A 14912-nucleotide genomic window follows, 5' to 3' on the forward strand; every position below is an offset into this window, starting at 1 on the left:
ATAAAAAAGGAGAGCTGGAGGGAGAACCTATAGAGACTTAAAAGCTGTATCAAGCAATCATGGTGTATAGACCTTGTCTGGACCCCACTTTGAATAAATGAATTATTTTAAAAAGTATGGATACAATTGGGGAAATTTGAATACTAACGATTCCGTGGTATTACAGAAACATTGTTAATGCTTTGGGGTATGATAACAGTATTGTGGTCATGTTTTAAAAATGAGTTCTTACCTTTTAGAGATCCATACTGAAATATTTACAGGTAAAATGACATAGTATCTGGACTTCGCCTCAAAATAATATGGAGGTGGGGAGTGGGTTGGGGATATAATGAACACGATTGACAAGGAGTCAACAAATAATCGTTGAAGCTGGGCCATAGGCACATGGGAGTTTGTTATGTTATTCTCTCTGCTTACGTATATGTTTAGAATTTTCCGTAATTAAAAAAAACACAACTATTTTTTAGAATAGGTGAATATTTTTCCATTTGAGAACTCTTTGTAATGCCTTTTTGTTTTCTTGGGTTGTGACAGATTTGGAACATTGCTACCAATAAACTGACCTTCCTCAACTCCTTTAAGATGAAGATGTCTGTTATCCTTGGTATCATCCACATGATGTTTGGAGTCAGCCTGAGCCTTTTCAACCATACGTGAGTCATCTGTTTCATCATAAGAATGCACTTAGTTCAGACAGCGTTTTGTCTAAAGAAATCATAACACCTCTAAGGAGGGATTAATAACTCAGAACACTGTTCTATGTTAAAGAAATGCTTTTATAAAAATCTCATTTGTTTGAATGAAGCTTGCTTAATATTAGTCCCTTAACAACGTACAGTTGTACTCAAGATCTTTAAAAAAATCTTGTGTAATTTTCATCAAAATGAGAGTTATGTTCTTTTCCCTTGACGTGTAACTCACATAAACTTATGAACTGTGGTCTCAGAATGTACTAGATTTTCCCATCTCTTCCTCATGAGAGATTGATAGGGGTGGTATTGGAGCTGTTCACGGTCCAAAAGTTTGGCAATCATAGTTAATCCTGCTTGTTTCTGTTGCCTCCAGTTCTTCTGGCTTTTGCTTCTTCGCATGATAAACGTAGAGTTGAGGGTGCATTAGGTAGAAAATCTAGTATACTTGGTATAGGGGTGACCCTGGGTCTGTTCACCTTTAACATTTTTTTCTCTCTTACTTTTTAGCTATTTCAAGAAGCCCCTGAATATCTACTTTGGATTTATTCCGGAAATAATCTTCATGACCTCTTTGTTTGGCTACTTGGTCATCCTTATTTTTTACAAGTGGACGGCCTATGATGCTCACACATCTGAGAAAGCGCCAAGCCTTCTGATCCATTTCATAAACATGTTCCTCTTTTCCTACGGGGACTCTGGTAATTCGATGCTGTATTCTGGACAGGTGCGTCAACCCAGAGGTAGACTGTCTTAGGTGGTTTTCCTAGGTCAGGAAGCCAGATGTTTCTGTGACCCTGAAAAAGCCTTAGGGACTTCCCTGGCGGTCCAGTGGTTAAGACTTTGCCTTCCAGTGCAGGGGGGTTGTGGGTTCGACGCCTGGTCGGGGAGCTGAGATCCCACATGCCTCACGGCCAAAAAACCAAAACATAAAACAGAAGAAATATTGTAACAAATTCAATAAAGACTTTAAAAATTGTCCACATCAGGGCTTCCCTGGTGGCGCAGTGGTTGAGAATCTGCCTGCCGATGCAGGGGACACGGGTTCGAGCCCTGGTCTGGGAAGATCCCACATGCCACAGAGCAGCTAGGCCCGTGAGCCACAACTACTGAGCCTGCGTGTCTGGAGCCTGTGCTCCGCAACAAGAGAGGCCACAATAGTGAGAGGCCCGTGCATCGCGATGAAGAGTGGCCCCCGCTTGCCGCAACTAGAGAAAGCCTCACACAGAAACGAAGACCTAGCACGGCCAAAAATAAATAATAAATAAATAATTTAAAAATTGCACCTCAGAATGACAATCAGCCAAAAAAATGTATTAAAAAAAGAAAAAATTGTCCACATCAAAAAAAAAAATACCTTCAAAAAAAAAAAGCCTTGAAAAAAATCCCCATCAGCCCACACATCCAAATCTAAATTCAGCCCATCCTCCTCCTTTGGGAGGGTGAACTGTAACTTGTGTATGTAGAAAGGGTAGAATTTATAACTCTCATCCTATGGGACGGTCCTGGGCTTTGCCACAACATCTGCTAATTATTTTGAGGAACTGGATTGTGTTATTTATTCATAAATTGGCAGGAAAGTACTATTTTAGAGGGAATTTGTGCCGGAGTTGGAAACTGCACATTTGATTAATGTGATGTGCCTTGTCCTTCTTACTTTGCAGAAAGGAATTCAGTGTTTCCTGGTAGTGGTTGCACTGCTGTGTGTCCCTTGGATGCTGCTGTTTAAACCACTGGTCCTTCGCCATCAATATTTGAGGAGGAAGCATTTGGTGGGTGTATTTCTGTTGCTGAAAGTTACTAGATTTTTTTTTTAAGATCAAGGCAATTCCTCGTTGGATATAATGAGTTGTGCATAACTTGTATTCTCTTAAAATGCATTTGTGTTGTATCCCAGCATGAGCACTAGACCTGCTGAAATGAAAAAAAACAAAAACAAACATGTAATTGCTGCTCAGACATCCAGATTCAGCTTTGAGTAGCCCAGGTAGCGAGAACAAGTCGTAAGTTTTTACCTTTCCTGATCACGCTTTGCTCATGTTGTGCTCAGCAAAATCCAGGTCTGGGCCTGTCTCGATGCATCATCAGCCAAAGCAAGGCTGCAAGAGCTGCAGACAGGTGAACCCACTCATGTGGTTTGCCTAGGCAACCACAGGGCTGACGCTGAGACATTTTCTTTTAAAAGGAGACCGTGATACTTTCACCAACCAAAACATCCGGGGCGGGGAAAGATTTGGTTTAAAGCACATTAACTTTTTTTCTTTTTAAGAAACAGCATACATACTTGTGTTTACTTTATGTATGTATGTGTGCATCTGAATTACACACACACACATACACACACACACTTAAGATGCCAGATGTCCATTTCTGGCTATGCAATAATGCTTACTTATTACATTGCCTGGTAAAGACCAAAAGATCTTGTTGCATGACTCATGCGGCTGTTAGATTGTTACTCCTGTTGGAGAGCAGCTGAGTTACAAGACCTGCCTTCTCCCTTTTCTGACCATCTTCATCCTTCCATGTGCCCTCATTCAGTCTCCCCTTTCACTCCCTCCCTCCTTTGTTTCTTTCTCCCTTCCTCTTTTCTTCCATTCACTATCAGGAAGGGCAACCTGTGGAGGCCCCAGTCAGCCCAACCCCAAGCCAACGGGGACTAGTGGCAGCAGCGGCTGCAACAGTGAGTGAATTAAAACCAACAAACCATCACGTTTTGTTTAAAGAGGTGGCAAACAGTGCAGCAGAATTCTTTTTAACTGTATCGAGAGCATGGGACATGTGTGCTCTTGGGAAGTATGTCCTTGTTACTCATTGAGAGGATGACAGAAAAGATTTCCACCTCTTAGGAATAGATTCTGATATCATCTTTACCATTGGTCCACTAAGTTTCCATTCAGTATGTAAGTACAGGCCTGTCTATGGAAGCAGGGCGGTTGTTGTACCCTCTCCAAGTCCCATCATCTTAATCCAAGAGGGCAGCTCTTGGACTCATCCACTTTCATGTCTGTATTTTGTGACCATGTATTGGATGGGTTTTTTTAGCATGGAGTGAGAACATCTCTGTGATTCTTGAATTGATTTCCCTGCACTTTAAAGTTCTGCTTCAGAGTGATGCTTGGACATTTGGTCCATTTTAGCTGTAACTTACTCTCTTTCCAGTGGAAGCTTATATGTGTCTACTTTTTTGTGAGAGACTCAGAAGCCCTCATGTCCTCAGCTGTTCATTGAGACCTCCACCCTGCCATGTGTCTCGTGTGTACTCTGCATCTGGTGTAATAACCAAAGTCATCTTCTGTTTTGATCTTTCCTTCTTCCAGTACTAGCTCATGATTCGGTAACAGCACTTTGAATGTTAAGCATTTCAGTATTTGTCCTTAAAACATCTCTTAACCAAAATCTTATAATGCACTAATATCAGATTAGCCCCATCTATTCTAGGTAATGAATCTATGAAATTTTAAAAATCTCACCAGTAGTGATTACTCATATACTATTGTGTTCTGGTAGCATCATACTCCTTTAGATAAATGAAATGTTTAGATGATGACTATTTCCTTCATTAGGTGTTCCTGATCATTTTAACTCAGAAAATTGCTATAATTATCCTTCTAGGACTAGTCTAAAAAGGCTGATATTTTGGATCAGAAGATACTTAAATGTTGCTACTTAAAATTATTTTCAAATGGGGACTTACTCTCTTCTTTCTAATGAGAGAAAAAAAAAAAACAACCCTTAAAGCACATACTGTCCACATATTGGCGTTCTTTCCATGTGCTCTTCTTTCTGCTAGTCTTAGTTTATTTAAGATGTGCTTCTGCTGCATCAGTCTTGATGCTTTTAAGTCTGGCATCCTCTTTTATGATACTATCCAAGTTAAAAGTCCCTGGTCTGGAAACCTGCACATTCAGAGGGACTTCTTAGCGCCCTGGTTCTTTAGCCAAACATCTGTTTCTGGAGGGCAGCCCGAAGGCATCAGGATGATCATTCTACCACGGGGGTCCTAGATTCCTGACCCCAAGGGCTGGGGACATGAACACTGATCTGTTTTTGTTCTGTTTTCTGTCCTCTTGGTTGTCTGTAAGCAGTGTATCACAATTTAATATTTTCTTTTCTTCTTCCTGCTGATGTGTGTCTCATCCCCCTTCCTGTAACTCACATCCCCTCTGTTCTGAAGGGACACTTATTCGTGTCTGGCTGGGAGGTTTAACCTGTCTGCCCCTCACTTCATCTGCTGATTGGGGAAAGCTTCAGAAATGGCTTTCTGCTTTAGGCCTTAAAGCCTAAAGCCTGCCTCCTCGACCCTGGGATCCATCCCAAGATACTCTGGAGTCCTCTCCTGTCACCAGTGTGGTGCAGAAAGTGCTGCAGAAAAGTGCACCTGTGTTGCACCTTTAGTCCACCTTTTGTGGGTTGTCAGGTGTAATATTTGCATGACCTGGAGGTGCCAGGCTCTTCAGTGGTTCTCAGATCTGACTACACATCAGAATCACCTGGTGAACTTTAAATTTATTTCTTGGGGCATTAAGACAGAACAGACAAGTGGAGGAAGACATAAAGATTGCCTGTAATGCCATGATCCAGACAACCCCCTACTGACATTAAAAACTAAAATCAAAGCAATAGGTGCACTTGGTTAGAGATGCAAATAGTACTGACAGTGAAAGCCTCCCCATCCCCAGCCCTTCTCCCCCACCTTCTCCTCCAGGGTATTGTTAACAGGTGGGGAAGTTTGCCTTAAAAATTTTTTCTGCAGATATCAGCATATATCTATCATCTATTGATAAAAATATGTATATGTGTATGTACATATATATTTAAAACACATTAGCAATTGTATATTAAATTGTAGCACTCTGCTGTCCCTTGATTAGGTTTTTTAAAATTTAGTGTCCTTAGAGATTGTTTCGTAGTGATACTCTTATAGTTGCCTAGCATTCCATAGAACATTCTGTTGGATGTGCTTAAATCATGTAATCATTCTCTTGTTGATGGCTCTGTTGGTTGTTCCCAGTTCTTTGCTATTCCAAATAACACAGGGCACGTCCTTATCCTTGTATCTTGATAAAACTTCACAGGCAAAGATGTTCCCAGCAGTGGACTTGCTGTCTCAAAGGGTGCATGCATTTTTTTGTGTGCCCTTTTTTTTTTTTCACTTGTTATCATTTAATGAATCTCCCACCATGTGGCTTCAAGCTACCAGGACACAAGCCCCACCGACACCCTTAATCTTCTCCTCAGCTCTTCTGCTGAAGAATTTGGCCTTCACGATGACAGCCTGCTTTGGGAGCTTTCCCTTCCCCAGAACTTTGTAGTAGCCTGATCGCACCACATCTGTGATAGGAACAGCTCCAGTCTTGTTCTTGGCGGCATTTACCCGTGTCTGCTCACTGACCAAGGTCCACAATTTATCAAGGTTGACAGCTGGGCAGAAGCTCTGGTCCCTCTTTAAGTGGTAATGCCTCATACCAACTTTCCCAAAGTATCCTGGGTGATATTTGTCGAAGTTGATCCTGTGGTGATGCATGCCACCAGCATTACCACGGCCTCCCGGGTGCTTCCGGTGTTTGCCGATGCGGCCGTGGCCGTGGCTCACGTGGCCCCTAAGTTTCCGGGTCTTCCTTAGTCTGGGTGGCATGTCGGCGGCCGAGACCAAAGAGCTGTGCATGCCTTTTCCATTTTGATAGACCCTCGAAATGATCATACAGTTTGTACTTGGGGAAATATTTTTTAAAATACAGATTTTCTAGGCCCCACCCCAGACCTACTAAATTTACAACTTCTGGGGGTGGTATTTGAGAATCTCTGCTTAATGAAATGCAACTTTCAACGTGATTCTGATGCAGCTGATTCTCTGACCACTGCTAGAAGAAGAGAGAGAATCTGCCCAAACCCTGAGGGTTGATGGTCGCAGGCTGTGGCCATAGGTGCACACCAGAGGTGAAGCTGCGAGTAGGGACCTTGGGGCAATTGACCGAAGCTGCGTGCACGTTCTGTGTGCTGCTGCTCAGGGGCCATTTTGCAGGAGAGCAGTCTTTGAACTCTTGCCTTGTTTGACTCCCCTGACAGAAACCACATGAAGTGGGTCTTGGAGCTGTTTCTTCAGCTCCTTTTCACTCTGTGGCAGGTTAGCACTAAGTGGTATCCGTCAGACTTAACCCCAGTTCTGCCTGGTTTTCGTACCCAAAAAGTCCTTTTGCCTCAGTAAACCCAAACTTTTCCAAATCAGGTTGACTTAGAAATCCTGGTCCTAGGGACCCTGCTGAAAACTGCCTGGGGAGTGAGAGGCAGCAAGCACGCAGTCAGCACCTGCCCACCTGCCTGTGGAAGAGTTGTGTTAACACTCCAGAATCCTCCACGGAAGGATAGGATCAGGGTTTTTTTTGTTTTTGTTTTATTTTAAGTCAGTATTCTCTAGCTACAAGCTAATGTACATTAAGCTTTTTTTTCTTCTGTGACCTGGGAAGTCCTTTGTTCCTGGGCAGGGACCCGGTACGTTTCGGGGAGAGGTTGCTGGAAGTCTCGGGCTCCTGTTGAAATCTTAACAGACTGGGTTGCAATCACCATGTCATTTGGCTCTCCTCCCTCTTAGAAAGTCTAATCTTTAGTTCCAGAAAAACTTAGGCCATTGAACTCTTTACAGGTAGAGCTGCGCTTGTTAGGAGACTTTGTTCGTATTAAGCTTTTCACTCAAGCAGGACTCTGTCGGCGTTGGCCAAGGCAAGGTTGGTGTCTCTTGGTGCAGCAGGAACTGTCTGTTGCCTCTGATCAGGATGAGGTGGTAAATGTAGTTCGGGCTGGGCCTGGGCGGTGGTAGTTGGGCTGGGAACAGTGGCTTGGTTTTACTTAGCTGTTCGATCAGTGGGTTTTGTTTTTGTTGTTAGAATATATGCTTTTCTGAGGTTTGTATGTACTAACCATCGCCCTTCCCCACGTCACAGAATGTCACATTAAAGCCCAGGCAAATTCTACTCTTTCTGTTCATCTGTGTAGGGAACTCTCAACTTTGGTGGGATCAGGGTGGGCAACGGACCGACAGAGGAGGATGCTGAGATTATTCAGCATGACCAGCTCTCCACCCATTCAGAGGACGCAGAGGAGGTAAGATCAGTGGTGTGGGCTTCCTCTCCTCCCACCTCGGGTCAGCCCTAGTCTTGTGTCCCTAAGTGGCCTCACTCCTGTCCACTCCTCGAAAAAATGAAAAGACTAATACTGAGGATCAGCTTGCTTTCTGGACCTCTTAGGGCACTACAGCTTTTTCCAGTGGTCCCTGCTCTAAACTCCAGGTGTTGCCTGCAGAGCCCGCAGCAGTTTTGTTCTGTTGTCCGGCTTCCTGAGTTCCAAGCGGCCCACAGTACCCTGCACGCAGATCTCAGTTATTGACTGCTCTCCTCGGGGCCGAGGCAGAGCTGGCCTCAGCGCCCCAGCTCTTACTACCAGAAACCCAGGCCACTTACGGCGGCTCCTTCATCCCTTGCCCCTCCCCAGAATGGTTCCCGTTGGAACTTTAATCACTGGGACTTTTGAAGTCCTGTTCCACTAATGTGCTCTTGTTGCAGACATTTTATTGAGCCTTTAAAAAATGTGACTTGCCTACTTTTTAGCCAAGTTTAGTCTAGTTTAGCCAAGCTAGACTTTTCCTTAAACCACCATTGGATTTTTTAAAATCCAATCTCCTTACCTGACCATTCGTACCACAAAGCCTCTGAGCTGAACTTTTGAACCTCATCTATTCAGTATATTCTTTTTAAAACAAACAGAAAAGGAGTTGAGGACCCAGGGGACTGGACTTTGCAGTCTGACTGACCGCGTCTGCTATGTGTATGACTTTAAAAAAAAAATTGCAAGGCCTGGGATGCCTTTTAAAGATTAAGTATCAACACTCTTGGCCCTGCTGACTTTGCTCTCCGTTTATGCTGAGGAGGCTTGCCTCCAATGTCAGACCATTTAACATTCGCAGTCCCCACGCCCCTGCCCCCAAGAAGCAACCAGTAGCCCTGTGCTCATGACTTGTGACCTTGTGTGTGGCATGGCTTCCCACTAAGTGTAAATTTGTGTTTTCAAGCCTACCGAGGATGAAGTGGTAAGAAACAAGCTGGCTTTAGCTTCATGTTTATCTGGGGCTTCTCTTCCCGTCCTTGTGATCACTCTGCTGTCCCTGCTGCATCCTGGGGCCACACATGACACCCATGTATTCTGCATCTCACTGGCCATTTCTAACCAGTTTGTGAACCCGTGTTCTGAGAAAGCTCATCTCCATTAACTGCATCTCATGTCAGTCACCTCTGTCTTTGTTTCATTGACTTTGCTGATCTAATGCCTTGAGAATGGCTTTAAAGGAGCTACAAGTAATGTCTGCATTGGCATTCTTGAAGTGACTCCCCTTGGGAGTTAAATCCCATTGGCCCCTGCCTTCCTCTCCTGTGTTGTTATGTATGAACGCTCTGCCCCCTGGGAATAACTGTTTCCTCCCTGCTCCTCTGAGTGCTTATGGGAAAGCTCGCCCTTCCTCCCTGTCTGAGATGCAGCCAACCTCTTCCTGCTGCCCTCATCGGCTTGATGATGCGTGGAATGAGAATGCTGGACGTTCGCTTGGGGTCAGCTTTACCTCCACGTGACCCAGTTGGGAGGTAGACAGTTTTCAAAAGGAGGCTTTGCCTCTCAGATGCATCCCAGAAAAAACAATCCATCTGTGTGAAAGGAGTTCATATTATACTAGTCACACATAGAGGACAACAGAGAGTAGAAAGAAAGTTGGCTAAATATTCTGGCCACAGCCAGAGTAGAAGGCCTTCTAGCTCAGCAGTAGTTCATTTAGCAATATACAAGTTTTGAATTGGGTTTTTAATAGGCCTTGCTGCACTGTTTGCATCTTCCCCCCAAATTTCTCTCTAAAATACCCAGACCTGTGAACCTTTCCCTTTCCTGGCTTTCCTGGTCCTCTCAAAGGGGGCAGTGGGATGGGAATGGGAAAAACCTTTGCTGTTCTGTGTGAAAGCAGACAGTTGTCGGTCTTCCAGAAGGCCGGAGAGGCTCCTTTGCTGGCATCTAGGAGCTTCCGTGTTCCTCTGGACCACTCATCTGTGCAGAGCCACAGGCTGAGCTGCCTGGAAGGTCCCTGTCAGCGTAGACCTCACTTGCAGCCACGTCCCAGGGGAGTTGACATCCAAACAAGATGGACTGGAATTCCGCCTCCCCAGCCTCTGGCCCCCCAGCTCCCTCAGAGGTTCAGTTTCCCACAGCGTTCTAAGTAGTGAGGACATTTTACCATCATCAAGTACATACACAGTCTAGTTCTCTACAGCCAGATTTAGATAACTGTCTCAGTTACCTAAATACGTCACAGGTGGAAGCAGCAGTCCCGCTCCCTGGGGGATGAACAGTCCAGCTGCAAACCAGAGCCAGGCTCGTCAATTGTCTGGGAAATCTTTGAAGGCTGTAACCACTCAGCAAGGGTCAGTGGGACCTCTCCCCACTGTGTCATCTCGCCAGGTACATTCATCCAACCCATCCATTCATTCACCCTCCATGTGCCAAGCACTCTGTTTAAAGCTGCAGGAACTGAGAGAAGAAAAACAAGTCCTTGCCTTCAAGGAACTCCCAAATTTAGGACACGGTCTGGGTGACCGATGCTGTGATCAAGGTGTGCCCAGGATGCTGTGGGAGCACAGGAAGGGGGCACCTGACAAACACTGGGGTGGGGGTAGGGAAGAGGAGACCTGGAAAGGATTCCGTAAGGAAATCATTGCTGAGGTTAGTTTGGTCAAGCCGGCGTCTCTGTGGAGGGAGAGAGGGAGGGAATGTGGATGCATCAGTATATATAGTTATCATAAAGATACAGAGGCCTGCGTCATAAAGACACATTTTGGGGATAAACAAGTATTCAGCTTGTCTGGAGCTCGAAGTCAGGAGTTGAGGGACTGGTGTGAAGTGAGGCTAGAGGTTGGCAGACACCAGCCATGGTAGAGTGTTTAGGTAAGAAGGAGCGTCAGAGGGCAGTGAAGCTGGAAGTGACACAGCGCATGCCATTGCTGAAATACCCTAGTGGAGGGTAGGGGGTGTATTGATGGGGGAGGGGCACAGTCTGAGAGGAATCAGGAAAGAACTGGGAGGCCTGAAGGCATTTGCAGTGGGAGTTGGAAAGGAAGGGACCAATATGAGATGAAGGCAGTAAAAGCTGCGGGCCCCAGTGCCTTCATGAATGTAGGCCGTGAGAGTGAGTGAAAAGTCAAGCTCGACTTCCAGGCTTGGGTGCCTGGGGCACTAGTAGTGACCCCCTATTAGACATGGGACGAGGAGTAGAAGTAGGTCTTGGTGGGTCAGAGGAGAGCAATCAGTGAGTTTAGTTTGGGTGGCGTCGAGTTTGAAGCACCTGTGCTGCAGCAAGAGATGTGGCACAGCTGGTTGGAAACAGGCAACAGGGAAATAGAGGTGTCCATTTGTAAGCCCCTCCCGGGGTGGCCACTGAAGGCCCGAGTGGCAGTGCTACAGGAGAGACGTAAGGGCTGAGGCAGGAACTCCAGCACTTAAGGAGGAACCAGGAAGGAGGCCGAGAAGGCACATCCAGAGGTAGGAGGAGAACCAAGAGGAGGTGAGCGTCCTCAAGAGGGAGGCAGACAAGGCAGTAGTGACGGACACTGCAGAGGCTCAGGTCACAGGATGTCTGTTAGACCTCCTGGCTGGGCGGTAAGGGGAGCGTGCGAAGGAGGTGTGTGGAGCCGAGGGCGCCGGAGGTGAGGAGCAGGCGTGGTGCGGCGGCGGGGAGGTAGGTAGAGAGTTAGGGCGGCGGCGGCAGTTCCTGGTCAGTCGTAGCTGACTCACACGGGGCAGTGACAGACTTCTAAGCGCTTGCCTGGGTTTCTCACTTACTTCTCGTCCCACTTAATATCTCCCTCCAATACGTAGATAAGAAAAGTTACCCAAGGTTGCAAAGCAGGAAGTTGGGAATGGAGGAGAGGAAAAAGCGAGAGCAATGCCTGGCAGGAAAGCTGTTCATGGGAGAAACTCAAGGTGGAATAAAAATGCTGAAAGGGGCTGGTTCTGAGGGAGCCCCGCACTCGCTTCTTTCTCAGAGCTCTTAGTTAAAGCCCTGCGCTCCTTGGAGCTGGGGGCCCGTCCTTCCTCAGAACGTGGGCTTTGGTGCGACGGCCAGCAGTGGTGGCAGAGAGCTCTTAACAGCACGTTGGGGTTCCGGTGACTGTGATTACCCTAGTTTTCAGGGTAACTAGGAGACTTGGAAGAGCCTGTTTCAGAAGAAAAGCCCAGAAGTACTCTGGGTGTAGATAGTCAGAGGTGAGAGAAAATGAGGCGATCGCCCAGAGATGGCGAGTTGGAGCTGGCCCCTCTCCCCACTGGCCATGCCTGTGAGGCCTGGGCCGTTAGCGCCTTACCAGCCAGCTCTCCTCTCCTGGCCCCATGTGATTTCTCAAGACAGTTCTTTCTGGTATCTTTTGGGGGTGAAGTCATGTGAGTCTGCAAAGCAACTGGTGAAAAATAGACTCTGACCTGTGGGCAGGGCAAGCTGGGGAGGCCCACTGGGCAGTGGCCCTGTGCTCCTGGAGTCTGGTCTGGACCACGTGGGGAGGGGCGGGGAGGCCCCCGGGAGGGGAATGGCCCACCTCCTGGCCTTCAGTGGCTGTGGCCCCACCCAGGAGAGTGAGGCCCGGAAGCGTGCCTGCAGCTTCTCAAGCAGCCTGGCTTGGAGCAGCCCTAACAGGGAGCTCCCGGAAGCTCGCTCCAGCCCCTCCGCTTTATGCTGCAGATAATTTTTGATGTTGAGACAAAAACTGGAAGAAAGGGAGTGTGAGGAAAACAGAAACAACAATACACGTTCTGTTCAGGCTTCATCATGTGTCCAAGTAGGAATGTGTAAAACTTTTGCCAAACCGTCCCTGTCTGATCTTTTCAGAAGTCTCAAAAGTAAAAGGAGGTTATCTTGCCGCCAACGTGTTGTGAAAATAAGAAGTGGCTGCAGAGGTTTAGTCTTCTCCAGGCAGTTTCCAGCCTGGTGGCCTGTCCCCTGACGTACGACCCGGGGCAGAGCCCTTCCTGCCCTCGTGGCTCATTCGGAGGAGGGCTCTGCTCTCAGGCTCCGTGAGGTGGAAGTCAGCCAGAGCGGGCGCTCCCAGACAGCTCTTAGCTTGACGTGCAGCCCACTCCGGAGCTGACAGCCTAGTGGGGAGAGAGAGCAGATGTGTTGAGAAGAGTCTCATGAAGACGTAGTTCATTAAAATGTGATGTATTGAGGGGCATGGGGTGTCCCAGTCGGGGGCTCAGCCAGGCAGGATTTCTGGGGACGGCACAGCTGAAATCCCCACCAGGAGTTCAGCAGCGGGGGCTCCAGGCCCATGTAGCCGTTCGTGCCAGCGCTCAGAGCCCTGCACACTCCCCTCCCAGCCTTATATCTTCTCTCTGGTTTCCTCCCATGACAGTTTGATTTTGGGGACACCATGGTCCACCAGGCCATCCACACCATTGAGTACTGCCTGGGCTGCATCTCCAACACCGCCTCCTACCTGCGGCTCTGGGCCCTCAGCCTCGCTCATGCACGTGAGTGTATTTCTCTCAGGTCAAAAACTACGTTTCTCCCCTTCTCCGGGCACTCCCTCAGGTGGGGGCTTAAAGAGAGTGGACATTATGTAAAGCCTCTGGAATTACTGACTCCTGAATCCAGAGAGAATGATGTCCAGATGGGAGGATCAGTGCTTCTGCCAGGTTAGCTGGTGAGGTCGCAGAAAGCCAGGGGGCAAGGAAGACTGCGGTTGAGGGATGGCAGAGCAAAACGCAAGGCCTGCAGCACCCCTGGCCCAACTGAACCGGATGTCATGTCTCTCCCCGTTCCGCAGAGCTGTCGGAGGTGCTTTGGACCATGGTGATCCACATCGGCCTAAGCGTGAAGAGCTTGGCGGGAGGTTTGGCGCTGTTCTTCATCTTCGCCGCCTTCGCCACCCTGACTGTGGCCATCCTCCTGATCATGGAGGGCCTCTCAGCCTTCCTCCACGCGCTGCGGTTACACTGGTGAGGGGCAGCGCGGGGCCGAGGGTGGGGACGTGTCCTTAGCGGCACTGAGGGCAGTCTTACTCCTGTCCAGAATCCAGAGACACTAGGAAGTATCTGCTTTTACATCCTCATACCCCAGGACGTACTTGGTAGTGAGCCTCAGGAAATGTCCACAGAAAAGCACAGCTCGCTCTCACAGCCGCCAGGGAGGACCCTCTGGTGAGTGCTGTCACAGTTGCTCTCCCTGTCTCCAGCCTTCTTCAGCGCTCTTGATGATGGCTTAAAAGATCTGCTGGGGGTTTTTTGTTTGTTTGGGGGTTTTTCGCACTGGCATATAACTTTCTCCTGTCTTCAGAGCAATGAAAGCAGCTCTGGAATAGATTCTACGTCCAGGAAAGTGCTAGAGCACACTGTGCCCTCATTTCGTCCCCCTTATTCTGTCATCGTGCCAGTGTCTTTGGGTAGGACCCCTGGCAGCTCTCTGTGAGCAGGGGGATTCTTGGCTCCATAGCACGCTAGCTCAGTACACTGAAGCAGCTTCTTCGGAAGGGCAGGTTTTGGATTTGTTAGTTTTCTTTAATGTCGTTTTTGGCTCTTAATGGCTCTGCATGGAGATAGCTCAGCCCCAGGCAGCGGGAGATCTGGGGTCTGGTCTGGACCATGACTCCATGACCTCAAAGTAAGGTTGCCAGGTTTAGCAAGTAAAATTACAGAGCACTCAGTTACGTTTGGATTTCAGGTAAACGATGAATATTTTTTTACTGTATTTCCCGAATGTCCGTGGGACATGCTTATACTAAAAACTGGGCATCCCGTACTTTATCTGGCTACCCTACCTCAAACCCTACATCTTCAAGTCTCCACTTCCGCCTTCACATTATGATTCTCCCTCTCTTTTGGGGTCCAGTGGCTCTGGAAGCTCCAGACCCTCTCCTCAGAGAAACACCCCCTCAATGTGTGCACACACAGTTTTACCAGTTTAGGGGCTCACAAACTCACTGACCCTACCTTAGGACTCCCTAGACGAGATGATCTGTGGTGTTAATGACCTCAAGGTCAGAAGAGGGCCGTGACTGTCTCTTTCCATCACTTCTCGAAACCTGAAGAAAACCAAAATCTGAAGCTGAGAAACCTCTTCCCCACTCCCTTTATCTTTGATTTTTCTCCTGGCTTGGTTACAGCTGAGCCTGCTCAAAGATTCCACCGTTTGTTGTTCTGAAT

The 14912-nt window shown here is 47.5% G+C and overlaps 1 protein-coding gene and 1 pseudogene across 10 annotated transcripts in view; one reads left to right on the forward strand and one right to left on the reverse strand.

Annotated features, from left to right (window-relative positions):
* Positions 1 to 14912, forward strand: part of ATP6V0A1 (ATPase H+ transporting V0 subunit a1) — a 55751-nt gene that overhangs the window by 34805 nt on the left and 6034 nt on the right. For 5 of the 9 annotated variants that reach the window (XR_014257362.1, XM_082440588.1, XM_082440590.1 and 2 more), the window contains 7 exons: positions 538 to 656; positions 1203 to 1419; positions 2357 to 2464; positions 7686 to 7793; positions 8758 to 8775; positions 13124 to 13241; positions 13538 to 13709. Coding sequence is in view for 8 of the 9 variants with exons in the window: in XM_082440588.1 (XP_082296714.1) it covers positions 538 to 656; positions 1203 to 1419; positions 2357 to 2464; positions 7686 to 7793; positions 8758 to 8775; positions 13124 to 13241; positions 13538 to 13709 (860 nt within the window). In the remaining variant the exon portion in view is untranslated. Of the gene's footprint in view, positions 1 to 537; positions 657 to 1202; positions 1420 to 2356; positions 2465 to 3300; positions 3376 to 7685; positions 7794 to 8757; positions 8776 to 13123; positions 13242 to 13537; positions 13710 to 14912 lie in introns of all 9 variants that reach the window. The other 4 variants (XM_082440595.1, XM_082440594.1, XM_082440589.1 and 1 more) reach the window with 2 other exon arrangements.
* LOC309649936 (large ribosomal subunit protein uL15 pseudogene) lies at positions 5834 to 6375 on the reverse strand (annotated as a pseudogene). The gene has a single exon. The product of its transcript is annotated as a large ribosomal subunit protein uL15 pseudogene (transcript).

This window comes from Balaenoptera physalus, assembly GCF_965194825.1.
Source record: "Balaenoptera physalus genome assembly, chromosome: 20".
Classification (NCBI taxonomy): domain Eukaryota; kingdom Metazoa; phylum Chordata; class Mammalia; order Artiodactyla; family Balaenopteridae; genus Balaenoptera; species Balaenoptera physalus.